We start from the raw sequence: 13372 nt of genomic DNA, 5'->3' as shown, positions 1-13372 counted from the left end.
TGCTTCAGCCTCCTAGAGGGCTGGGTTTACAGGGTGGATTTTCCTTTTATTAACAGCTTAATGCTGGCAGCAAGAGCTGAAGGAGAGCTGCTACTGCACCGCACCCTAAGCAAGAACCAGGAGCAGGTGCGGCCTGCCCACTGTGCTCACCTGTTCTCGCCACACGTGAGGACTGTGGATAAAGTCTTCTTGGATTTTGAAGCATTGCTGTTGTGTGTTCTGAGGTCTCTAGGCCTGTCTGAGAAAAACTTGATTTTTGTGAAGCTACGGGAGGATGGGAAATGCTGACTGCTTGCCGTGCAGACAGGCCGGGCCTCCACCTCCTAGAAGCCCATCCAGGTTAGTCTCTGCTAGCAGAGAGGGCGTCACCTTGGGAGGGAGCCAAGGGTCAGCTTGTCCTAGGAGAGGGCATACAGTGACTGTTTGGGGGTTCATGGTGGTGTCCAGAAACTGGACAGGTCCACAGCTGAAACTCCAGTCAATTTGATCATTCAGAACCCATGCTTTCTCTTTAGCAAAACCTGAAATTTCAATGATTACAGTAAAGTCTTAACTTGGGTTGTTGGGCATAAGAATCAAAACCTACTCGGAGGTGCTGAGATACATTTTAAACATTAATAGAGAGACTTTTAGAAGGCTAAAGGAGGGAAAAATTGTTGCAGAGGTTTTGTCTAAATCAGTGAGGTCAGCTTCTTCAGTGGTCTTTATGCCATGGTTAAAATCTTTCACTAGAACTAGAAAGAAAAGTAACTTAGTTTGGCATGGAAGACACTTGGTACACTCTACCTGTTAATGAGCTCTGCCTGGCCTTAGTAATTTAGCCAAGAGAACACACGCTAGGCTGGAAGCTGCTGAGTTTTGTTCTTTGAGACCTGTTTTTAAAAAATAAACTTGGTTTTGAGAAGAGGTCTGCACGAAGGGGGAGGAAGGAACACTCACTAGGTACATTTACAACATTTTGGTCCTTACTTACATTTTTGGTTTCTCACACCACTGAAATAATGCAGTGTTTAAATGTGAGTCCGATTTAATTCACTGAAGAGTGAGGTCTCAAAGGGCATCCATTTAGCTAGCAAGGGCTTGAGTTTATCCCTCTTTATGACAAAGTAGTATGCTATTATATAAGGATTGAAATGTATAGTGGATACTGTGAAATAGGAAATAAAGATACTCAAATAGGAAGGGGAGCTAGAGAAGGGTGAGGGAGAAAGGAAGGGAAAGGGGAAAAAAGAGAAAAGAAAGAAAAAAATGGAAGCGAAGCTTTTGTAAATAAGGAGTTGAAGAGAAGTTAAAGGATAGGTAGGGGAATAAGGGGAAAAAGAACCTAGTTATATCATGGACAGGTACACATTCCCTATGATGAATGGGATCATTGTGTATACTTAAAATATATCAGAAACTTAAAAATCATTTACAACAGACAAGGCAAAAAGATCTGGGTCTAAGTCACAAGCCTCATTGTTGTCCACTTTGCCTTTCTAGGCTTTCTTCTGATATTTTTTTTGACAGGTAATGGTGTTGAGGCCTGGAGTTCAACCACAATAAATGACTTTGTTAACAATCCTTTAGGATAGTAATTAGGCAGATGTCATGGTATAGGTCTAAAATGTGCCCCCAAGTCCTAAGTGTTCAGAAGTGGGGCTCTTGGAAGGCAAATGGATTGTGGGGCACTATGGTCGCCAGTGGATTAACCAATCCACGGATGAGTTCAGTAGCCATGTGTTCTGTTAGAGTGGGACCTGGCTAGCAGTGGGGCTGGGGTGTGTCTTCTTGTCCCTGGCTCCTCCTTTTTTTCTGCTTCTAGCTGGCATAGGTTGAGCACCTTTCCTCCACTGGGTGCCTCTGCTGTGCTGTTTCTGTCTTGTTTCAGACAACCATGTCCTGAACCCTGTAAAACCATATACCAAATTTTGCCTGTTCTCCTTCAAGTTGCAGGTGTCAGGCACTTGGGGGTGGAAAAGTGTTGAAATCAGCAGGTCCCTCAGGAAACAGGACCTTTGACTATGCTGCTTTGAGTAATGGGAGAAATAGGATGAGAAGAAGGTCCATCTTCAGTCAGGGACTTTGGGAAAAGATCAAGGAACCTAGAAGAAAGAGTTTGTATGCAGGTCCCCTTGGGTGGGTGTGGTGAAAGGTTCCTCTCTACTCTCAACTTATGAATAAGAGTTAATTTGCAAGGGCCTGATGGTGTATGAGTTCCTTTAGAGGCTCTGCCAAGCACTTTGCTGTTTTTCAAGTGCTATAGCCAATACAGTAGAGCAATACAATGTTTCTGGGGGGTATTTCCTGAAGTCCATCAGTATTTAGCTTTCTCTAATGAATAATTCAAGCATAATTGTTAAGAAGTAGACTGGATGAATATAAACTGGGAGGAAAACTACAGATGAACTTCTAGTTTCAGGATTAATTTTCAGTTGCTTCATGTCTTGGAGTTTTGCTGTGCTGAATTAAATGGCAGATGTATACAACCTCTGAGTTGTTTTTAGTTACATTACTGAAACTTGCTTCTTGGCCATTCTGGTTTTGTCCTGCATTAGAGGAGGAGAGTGTGGTGACCATGAGCCTGAGTGTTGGGGGGAGACTGGTTACCTTCCGTGACTGGGGCAGGCTCCTTACTAGAGCTTCTTCTGAGAAGAAACTAATTATTCATTGCTTTTGCCAAGAAAATATGAAGTATGTCTTGATTAGCTTAAGAACACCAAAGAGTATGTTTGTTTAATAGATGTTTCCTTACCTCGTATATGTCTGGTAGGCCAAGGTAGAGGATGTGACAGCATGGTAGAGGCAGCTGCTTCCTCCCTCACAGTGTCAGAGGAGAACAAAGACACACCCACCGCAGCATAATACAGGAGATTAGTAATTGTGTGAGGTACTATGAAGAAAAGGGACTGTCTGCTCACCACTGCCGTATTATCTATAAGTGGATGAGGGGCTGAGCTGAGAGCTCCATGCCCACCATGCTGCCATTCATCTGGTGTCAAGTCTCCTTTTCATGCTTGATGCTAAGGTTAGTGGTGTTCATCTATAAAATGCTGATGTAAGTTCAGAATTGCCGACTTCCTGGATTTCCACCAGAAATGGAAGTTATCATGAGTTTAAAAATTGTAATATATGAGAACTAAAATTTAAAAATATCTCTACATATCAGAAAGGAGAGAGACCTTTTGGTAACTGACACTATAAGGTATGGACAAAAGATTAATATTTTTCTGTTTTTCTTTTTTAAAGAGAATGAAACAGTAGAAACAAAAAAAAAACCTATTAGAAATGACACAGAGGGCCAGTTGAACAGCTCAGTGGTTTGGCTGGCTGTTTGATCCCCAGGCCTGCTGTGCTGGCCCTGCCCCCAGGGTGCACTGAGAAGGCTGTTGAGACCAGGTGTGGTGGCGCGCCTGTAATCCTAGCTCTTGGGAGGCTACAAACAGGCAGATCCCTATGAGTCTGATGTAGTAGTGAGACCCTGGACACCCTGTAGACCCTTCCCTAAAAAAAAAAGAAAAGAAAAGAAACAACATAGAATTTCACTAAACAAAATGATAGGAATTTAGCAATGATTGTTATTCAATATTGTTGGTCTTCAAATTAGTTGTTTATGTTACTAGATACAAACATGCAATATTGGTCAAAACTATGAAAAATAAGGAGAGAAAAATTGAAGCATTAACTCTTCCTTTCAATAGAGCAGCAGCAGAAGTTAGCAGCTAATTATGCAAGCTATTCTGTGTATATACAAACATATTCTAGTTTGAAGACTGCTTAAAGATTGTTTTGGAATAAGGGAAATAATAATAGGTAAAACTAAATCATTAAGATTGTAGAGAGGTTTATGTAATGTGACTTTTTTTTTTTTTTAGTATTCAGGGAAGGGTCTACAGGGTGTTCAGGGTCTCATTACTAGATTGGATTCATAGTGATCTGCCTGTTTACAGCCTCCCAAGTGCTGGGATTACAGGCATGTGCCACCATACCCGGTCTCAATTGCTGTCTCAGTGCACCCTGGGGGTGGGGCTCACACAGCATGCCCAGGGATTGAACCCCCAGCCCTGGAGCCTGCTTGCAGGCACTTTAATCCACTGAGCTATTTGGCCAACCCTTGAAATGTGACTCTTGTAAAAGTACTCTTATATGTGACCAGGCTAACTAAAATTAGAAGGGGATTATAAGCTTTTCTAAGAATGGAACATTAATATAAAGGTATGCACAGAATTAGAATATGATTCCTTATGTTGAAATAACAAAGTTTTCTACAAGAATTCATTTGCTTTTATTAGGTCTTTTGATCACTGAAGAAAAGTGAATCCTCTCTATTGAAGAGTAGGTATTTTTTCTTATATGATGTGGCTTTTGTATTTTCCTTTGAAGTCATTGTCATTTTGGTTATCTTTTTGGTTAAATGCTTGTTTCACAGTGACCTGTGATTTCCTTTTGATCAAGAATTTTAAACCTTTGTTTTGACAAACTTTCCAAAATCAAGTTTTAGATTTAGTCTTTTGACTTTGAACTAAATGGGACATTCCAGAGGCCCCTGGACTATATGAAAGTGATAAACTAATTAGATTTTTCTGATGCATTAAGTAACAAGGGAAACATTGTTAAATAACAAACAGTGACACATCTTCAAGTTATAGCTACATAAATGTATTATTGAAATGTGTTTCAGAAATGGAGTGAAATTCAGGGAAATCTTAGAGTTGATTACAGTCATAGTCCACTTATCTCAAAATAACTGTTGTATGCAATAAAGGTGACCCAAATTTTTTCATAGTGCATCACAGACAGATCTCTAACCATGGCCATTCTATGTCTTTGTTATTCAGTTACTGTTTTCATTTTCTTCTAAAGACAGGATGGGCCTGCTCCTTTCTTATTACCTGGGAGGATACATGTACAGTGCATACCTTTATATTAATGTTCCATTCTTAGAAAAGCTTATAATCCCCTTCTAATTTTAGTTAGCCTGGTCACATATAAGAGTACTTTTACAAGAGTCACATTTCAAGGGTTGGCCAAATAGCTCAGTGGATTAAAGTGCCTACTCCGTAATCTTGTCCATTAAGAGGAAGAAGGGAAGATGGAAACTGAAGATAGAATAGTAAGTCCCTGGGGTCATAGTATGACTCACTGACAGTTTTCACTTAGACTAAAAGTGATGCAAGGGAAAACTTTGAAAACTGTGCTTACATTCTGATTAGTTCTTGTAGTTGCTCATAGAATAACTATAATGCTAACTAACAACTCCAGAGGACTTCCTAGGGAACCATACACTTTGTTAAGATCCTTTACGTATGATTCAATGCTTAGTTCTCCTCAGAATTCTAGGGTAGAGGGTACAAAATACCTCCTATATGCTGCTGATACTCCCATCTGCCAGGTGACACTAGCCACCCCTTGCTTGTAATATTAAGAATCCAACAGCATCTATTTTTCTAAGGAAGAAACATCTTGAATTTGTGGTTCTTTCTCAAATATAGGGTGTCTACCTACAAAAGGAGATGAAATTTCTTTATTTAGATATTATGTTTTCTTGACTTTTATGGCTCTGTAAAAAGATAGAGAGCCTCCTTCATTTTTTAGTGTCTTGGGAAGATTTATCCACTCTCTGGAGTCTTGGACTCTTATGCAGAAAATTGGAAGCCATGTAATATTCTGGATACTTCTTAGTCTTACATTTGGTAGGGGACATAGAACATATGAAACCATGATCTCAGTCTTAATTGTTTTTGTTATAGTTATGTTTTTATTACTGGGTTAAATTCAAGACAGTCTAGCCCAGAAAATGAAGAAACTTTAAGCATGGCCAATTCCTATGACAAGTATTGTTGCAACTGTTTAAAGCTGAGGATCCTAGGAATTCAAGTTAAGTCACATGGTTGCACCTAGAGCTAGTTCTTCATAATTGTCAGATTACAGTCCTTCCTAGAGGCCCAATGATATAAACAGCTGGGCCTGAATCAAATCTTAAGTCCATAAACCAAATCTAAAACTCCCTAAGGAGATATGCTCCTGCTAGTAGAGATTTTAGCAGAATTTATGGATACTGAATATGCATCACTCCACTAAATGTATATTCATCTAAATTTATTCATTCACTCAGTCATCCATTAAGTGAAGATTTATTGAGTGTCTGATGTGCATATGCTGTGCTACCAAGCACAATTAGGCATGAGTGAGTGTAGGAGAGAAAGATCATTGAATCGGACACAGATTCAACTCTTAAGATCTTACATGGAAAGTTAAAGATTTATAAGAACAACTGAAAGTATCAGCGATAAGTACCACAAGGGTTTCAAATGAAGGATACAGGTATATTTCAGATTGTGTGTGGGGAGGGGGGTTGGGTCTGTGCGTCTGCAAATATGTGACGTGGATATAGCTAAAGAGAATGCCCTAAGCCTGAACAGTTCAGGGAGGCAGAAAATGGATACAAGGAGATCAGATTGGTTGGCATGAAGGATTTGATTCACAGTGGCATTTAAGATTGGCACTGTAGGCCAAGCAGTATACTTCATGTTCACGTGAGTGATGTGGTTGGCTCTGTTTTGGTGTGAAGCACCTGGCATTACTATAGGAAGGGACCAGCATATCTTCCGCTGTGGGTCATATTCTCTGTGTCCCACTCTGCAAGCCAGCATGCTGACCATTCCCTGACCAAGCAAGGGATGCTTGCCTCCCTTGCTGCAGAAAACCAGAGGAAAATCCTGTCTTCCTGGCTAATGAAGTTTCCTCTGGCTTCCTCCCAATCTTCTCCTCAGGTGGGATGGTGGAGGAGCAGTTTGCAACACCCTGAATCTGGGAGGAGCCAGCGGCCAGCTGCTGGTGACTCACTTCCTACTCACTCTGGAATTGGAGTGTCTGCTGCTGTCCTGAGCCACAGGACAACAGAGAGGTCCCACCAGCACCCTCTGCCACCTTCCTGGGAGCACGGGGAAAAGTAGAGAGGACTGGAAAGGTGCTTAATCAGCTGAGTCAGACACTTAGCTCCCCATAGCCTCTGGTATCATCTTAATCTGGGGGTGTGTCACACACAGGACTGGAATGGTGTCTTCATCAGGTTTCCCCTAGAAACAGCCCTTGTGATGAGGCTTTGGGTGCCAGTAGGTCATTCTATTTTTCTGTGACCAGTAAGTTCAGAATAGCTTTTATAGTTTATTTTATTTTATTTTATTTTATTTTTTCATTTTATGTATTTTGTACAGGGTCTCACTATGCAGCTCGAACTCATAGTGATCCCCCTATTTTCAGCCTCCCCAGTGCTGGGATTACAGTTGTGCACCACCACAGCTGGACTTGTTCGCTGTCTCAGCATGTCCTGGAGGCAGGGCCAGCATGGCACGTGGGACTGAGGATCAAACCCTGGTTCCTGCACTTGCCAAAGCAGGTGTCTTGTCTGCTGAGCTATCTCACAGGCTCTAGCTTTTATATTTTAAAAGGTTGTTTAAAACAAATGCAGTGTGGCTGGGGAGATGGCTCAGTGGAATAAGTGCTTCCTTGGCAAGCGCAAGGGCCTGAGTTCAATCCCCAGTTCCGAAAAATAAAAAAAAAAAACAAATAAAAAAAAAAACAAATGCAGTGATGGTAAAACTTTGAACTTTCAATGATCCAAATAGATTGCTGTGGTGTGTGTGCTATAGGCTCACCACCACCAGTACAAGGAGTGTGTCTGGCATACAAAACTTAAAAGTCTTACTGTCTTCTTTACAGAAAAGTATGACAACTTATGTGGTGACTTTGGGGGAATGATACTTAAGGCGGGGGCTGGTTAAAAATAGAATAGCAATAGTCTAGGCAAGGAAGAATGGGGAGATATAAGAGTATGGAATTGGGAAATGCAGGAGCTCAGAGGCAGCCTAAGTCTTTGTGCATTTGAGGATTGTCTCAATGTGATAACAGAAGTCATAACAATGAATAGAAAGAATCTAAAATTGATCTTTATAAACATCTGTTTATAGAGAAAAGCCAGGAAAATAAACTGGCTCTGAAAAGTGAAAAATGCATTATAAGCAGGGACACAAATACAAAATTGATATTCTAACAGACTCCATGGAAAGTGAGTTCAGGAAGAAAGGAAGTTGATGGTGTCAACTGCTACAGAGAGCTTCTTCAAAAGGATGCAGAAGTTCTGTCCTAGCATCTTTGCTTCCATGTATTCTGTGAACATATTTCATATATTCTTGATGTTTTCTTGCTTTACGGTACCCTATCCATGAGAAAATGTGGTGACAATGAGGTGCCAAAGCTCAGCTTCCAGGGTGGAACAGTGATTGAGCCCATACATTTAGTTTCTCTGCCTGCGTGTTCACTCTCTAAGTAAAGGTAGACATTAAGTCCCCATAAATCTCCTAAACAACCTCTTTTCGATGTCTACTGAGGATGTCTGTATGAGTACGAGGGCCTGAATATGTGTGGCCCCCATTCATTTATTGAATGTTAATTACCATGGTGATGTTAGGAGAGGAGGCATTTGGACAGTGATTAGGTCATGAAGGTTTTCCCCAGTGAGAGGGATTAGTGTTCTCAGAGAGAAGTCCAAAGGGCCTTGCTTGCCCTCTACTGTGGGAGAAGGCAGCGACAAGGCGCACATTGTGAGAACCCCTTCACTGACCCCCAGAGCTGCTCGTACCTCGCTCTTGTACTTCCCAGCCTTGAGAGGTCTGGACAATAAATTCATGTTTATAAGCTACTCAGCGTATGATACCATCCAAGTGAACCAAGAGAGCAGGTCCTCGGAAACCTCCTGAGTGATGAAGTCTGAGGAATAATCAGTTTCTTTTCTTTCCTTTGCATTCAGAGTGGATGGACTGGATAGGCCTCCTTAACACCCTTGTCTCAGTGTTTGTGCCTTGATTTCAGCTTTGTCCTTGCAATTGAGAACTAGCTATAGGGAAGTTAGCAGAAGCCTATGTTACAATCCCATAAAGGCTTAGAAGTACATTGCAGAAGCCCCCAGGAAGTGAGAGAGCTTGATCTTAATTTTGTCACAAATTGTGACTGGAACAGTACTTCTATATTCAGGCTGTGAAGTTGAATACATTCCAATGAATTCCCCATATACAAAACACAGACAAAATAAGAACAATGGTCTTATTTTGGAAACTGTAAGGCAGGGTTAATAAGAGTGTGGTTGTTATGATTATTGTAGTAATTTGCCAAAACCTCTACCATTAGGTAGGAAAACTGTAAAGGATGCTAGACTCAGATAAAAAGAACTGAAACTTAGGGTTTTTCCCTGTATTTTCTAATCAGGTAACATTAAGAAATCATCTTGGAGACGTGAGTACAAGGTTGTTGGTGTTTTAATTTTTATCTTCCAACATAATTAAATATGGCTCACTTTTTGCCTTTGTAAGGAAAAATATGGCGTATGAATATTTCATTTGAGTAAGAAGGATGAAAAACAAAACTGCTTGCCCTAGATAGAGAAGCAATGGGCACTGAAATCTCTTTCTTCTCTTTGCTAGCTGCTACCAGGTATCTCATTTAAAATGACTACTCATTCCAGATTATTATACCAACTAATCCTCACAGAGGTTACACAATGGAGTAATAAGTGTCAGGGACCCGAAGTGAGCAATGCTGTGTGACAGCTTCCACCAATAAGCAGCTTAGACACGGGCTACCAGGCAACCACAGAATTATAAATGTACTTTTCCGCTGAAAGTCATAGTAATTATGAGATGCCACTGTTGGATGCTTGCAGTTGCATTTAAACAGAATTAAGATTAAGGAAACTAGAAATTCAGAAATCCTGAGTGGTTTGTTAAACAAAATGGTAAAGTCCCAAAAAGTGAGAGGAAAAAAATTCAATGCAAAAAGCCTGATAAATTTAGATACATTAAATTTGGGAATTTCTGTTTATTCAAGGGAAAGACAAACATTGTGAAGAAATAGTCAGAAACTGGAAGAAGGTGACTAACACAGGCTTAGCATTTGAAATATACAGAGAGAGGAATACAGGAATACAGGGAAGTAGATGTGATTTAAAATTTGAAAAGAATAGAGGAGGCTTTCCATTTGTAGGAAACAGAAGTGACCTTGGATTACACAGAGCGTGGCATCCAGGTGCAGATTTGGTACAAATGTAGTAGTGGGAGGGGGCGGTTGAATCTGGAGGGAGGAGTGGACTGTAAAGCCTTGGCTTTGGGAGTGGCATTGCACTGAGGCAAGACGTGATTCCTAGGTATGAGTGAGAAGCGGTGAGAAGATGGACCGCACGGGATTCCTAAAGGTCCAGTGGTTGACAGGGAGGATGGGGTGTTGAGTCTCGTTGGCGCAGGCATGGAAGGCGGTGACCTAGAAACTATACTGCTGCTTTGGGTCACCGTGACTTGTTAGGGTCTCCGCACACGACAGGGCTTAGAGGGTTGTGTCCGGCCAGTCTTCCTTCACCCTAGGGTTTCAAGTGTGAATTTGTTGTCTCCAGTCAGGGCTGGTGGGCTGACAATGGTGGCAGGGGGAAAGGCTTCTGCAGGAGCTTAGAGGGCTGGTACACTACTGGGAATAACAGAAGAAGCTGACACTGCTCGCCGGAAAGGACGAGATTGTGGCTCCTACTTACAAGATTAGGGTCAAGGTGTGGCTGGCCCTGGAGTCCTCTTTTCCTGGTCTTGATCTTCTTGATGGCCAGATCATGCTTGAGGTAGAAGGGGGATACAGGGCCACTAGGTTCTGATCCCTTAGATTGGTCCCCATATTGGTATGCTACTGTGGACAGTTTTGTTTTCCTTAACACAGAAAACTGCTAGAATTATGTCGCAGGTTGGTTTCTAGGGGATACGTCTTCTTAAGAGGTCAGAGAGGTGAAGAATCAGAGGAGAAATGAATTTCTTCAAGAACTGCATGAGGTGAGCAGAAAGTACAGCAGTATCTCTAAATGATGATGTCAAGTAGGCTGACTAAACTACCAGGATGCTGCAAGACCCATTTTCCACAAGGCTTCACGGCCCTGAGGCACACATTCTATATATGCAACCCTGGCACAACTTTTATGTAAGTTATTTGGGTGCAGGTGGGAGAAAGATCTCCTTTTTTTTTTTTTTTTTTTTTTTTTTGTGATACCAGGGATTGAACTCAGGACCCTGTGCTTGCCAGGCAAGCACTTATTCTACTGAGCTATCTCTCCAGCCCCAGGAGAAAGATCTCACTGCAGCTCTAGGATCAAATCTCGCAGCTGAACTTGGCAAAGGTTAGACTGGTCTCAGAATATTACATCCCATGTAGTGTAGAAGGGGGTCCAGAGGCCATCTGAAGACTCCATGAAAGAGAAGGATCCCACTATGCAATGCTGCCTTGTGTGTGCACCATGGATACAGCCTGTGGCTGGGGCATCCCCTGCAGCAGTCAGCCCTAGCTGGTTTTTCCAAGCTCTGTGTGCATTGCCAGACTGACTTTAAGTGAGGTATGCCTCAGTTCCCTTTTTGCTTCCACAAAAGAAGAAAATGCCTGCCTCATTTCCACTTGATTTGCAATAGTACCATTCATGCCTATCAACAGCCTATCACAAGTGAAATAATTTTAATTATAATTATGGCTTCAAAATTTCCTAATATTTCTGTTCATATATGGAAAGATAACTTACTGTTTGTTCAGAATGCATTTTTTTGGCTTGCAGCTAGGGCTGCTTCACCTTTCCTATGATAAATCAATTGGTTTACAGCACAGTTGACCTTTTAAGTTGGGCCCATAATTGAGTGACCTGACAGTGGTCAGGCAGAATACAGTGAATATTCTCAGAAAGAACCTGGAGAAACTTGTTCAACATCTTTCGTTTCATGAGCTTGAACTTTTCCTCGACTTGTACTAGAACTGCCTTCCTAGGAAGTTTGTGAGACTGCCAAAAGGTATAATTGTAATGTGCTTTCATGGTTAGCTTTGGCCGCAGCATCGGGAAAATGCTCAGACCACAGGAGAAAGTTGCTCTTGTGGCTTGTGCAAGTTCAAGTTTCAGGTGACTCAGTGGAGGAAGTGTGTGAGCTGCAAGATTGGAACTGGGAGCAGCGGCCATGTGGGTGGTGCTCCCTGGGGTGGCACCAGCTCTCTAGAGGACGGCTGTCACCACTGCAGCCTCACTGTACATGGTGGCCAGGCTGAGAACTTGGGAGCCTGGATTTTTTAGGATTGGCAGTATCCCCTTCTGTTCTCTTGTCATTCCAAACCTGGAAGCTGCTGGAAACCTTGCAAAGGCTGTGTGGGTGCTTTCTGGAGACCTAGCTTGCTTAATATAATCAACAGGTTCTTCTTTTTTTAAAATTTCAGTAGTTTGCTGATTAGGTCACTGGTAGGCCTCAAGAGACCTTTGGAAACAGTTTCTGCTTGCTGAGGCCTGATAGGAATCTCCTCAGAGTGGGTGATTCAGTACATTGGCTTCCAAAAGACAATTTTTTGAATATAGCTCATAGAGATTAAATGCCACTAGTTCTGAGTCCTATTTCTTGTTTACTAAGCATGCAGAAGTTGAGAGTGATAACTGTATCTGTCTCAATGGGGTAGTTGCAAGATCACATGAGTTAATACATCTAATGTTTTAGCTGCCTGCCTGGCATCTATTGAGTGCTTAATAAATGTTATTTTCAGTTATTTCTATTCTCCTTAATAGAAGGTCCCCGTGATACCGCATTTCTCAGGTTGCTCTGACATAAGGAACGGCTCAGTAGTCACCAAAAGGCACTTCAAACACTGTGCACACATTGTTAGGATTTCTTGGGTATGCTTTTCTTTTTCATCTGTGTAAATCAGCCTATTACCCTGGATAGGAATCACTGAAGATAACGGACAAAAAACACAGCAGTGATTCACTATTCCCAAGCAAAGTGAATGCCCAAATATAAGAGGATCTACTGAAAGCATTCCCCAGGGGGAAACCGATTTTCCCCTTCTCATCTCATTTGATTTGACAATCAGGAGTATTTGGAAGAGCTCCATAGGGAAACGACGCTTCAACCCTGTTTCACACACTACATTCAATCCAAAGCAGGAAAAGCTGTGTCTTTGCTATTTAGGAGAGGAAACTACTAGAGCCAATGGAGCCTGCAGAGGTTTATGAACTTGCCCAGAAAAGGAGATGGCATGTGATTCAAGGTGACAGATGGGAGTATGAGGAGGGCCCTGCACTCAGGGCTAACGTACCAACTCCTTCTTCTTCATGCACTCCATCAGGATGATGAACAAATGCTGGGCCTGGGTTCGGGTGTACGTGAAGGTCTTCTGGATCGTCACCAAGAGCTGGTCCCTCAGAGATTCATTTATAAGCCTGCAATGAAAACCAAAGTCAGACAGGTCAGCCCAGCTCCTGTTGAGCACACATTTATTTTCTCTGTTTTCAGTTTACTTTTAACTGTCACATAACTATAGGCAGTTAAAGGGCTGCAGTGTAGTG

The 13372-nt window shown here is 41.9% G+C and overlaps 1 protein-coding gene across 6 annotated transcripts in view; it reads right to left on the bottom strand.

The window, feature by feature from the left end:
- Positions 1-13372, bottom strand: part of Trpm3 (transient receptor potential cation channel subfamily M member 3) — a 333483-nt gene that overhangs the window by 202603 nt on the left and 117508 nt on the right. For all 6 annotated transcript variants that reach the window (XM_004637157.2, XM_023721897.1, XM_023721896.1 and 3 more), the window contains exon 8: positions 13123-13246. In XM_004637157.2, coding sequence (XP_004637214.1) covers positions 13123-13246 — 124 coding nt within the window. The remainder of the gene's footprint in view (positions 1-13122; positions 13247-13372) is intronic.

The sequence above is a fragment of the Octodon degus genome, unplaced genomic scaffold, assembly GCF_000260255.1.
Source record: "Octodon degus isolate 3935 unplaced genomic scaffold, OctDeg1.0 scaffold00087, whole genome shotgun sequence".
Taxonomy (NCBI): domain Eukaryota; kingdom Metazoa; phylum Chordata; class Mammalia; order Rodentia; family Octodontidae; genus Octodon; species Octodon degus.
Note: the sequence above shows the minus strand (reverse complement) of the source record. Positions and strands in the feature narration are given on the sequence as shown.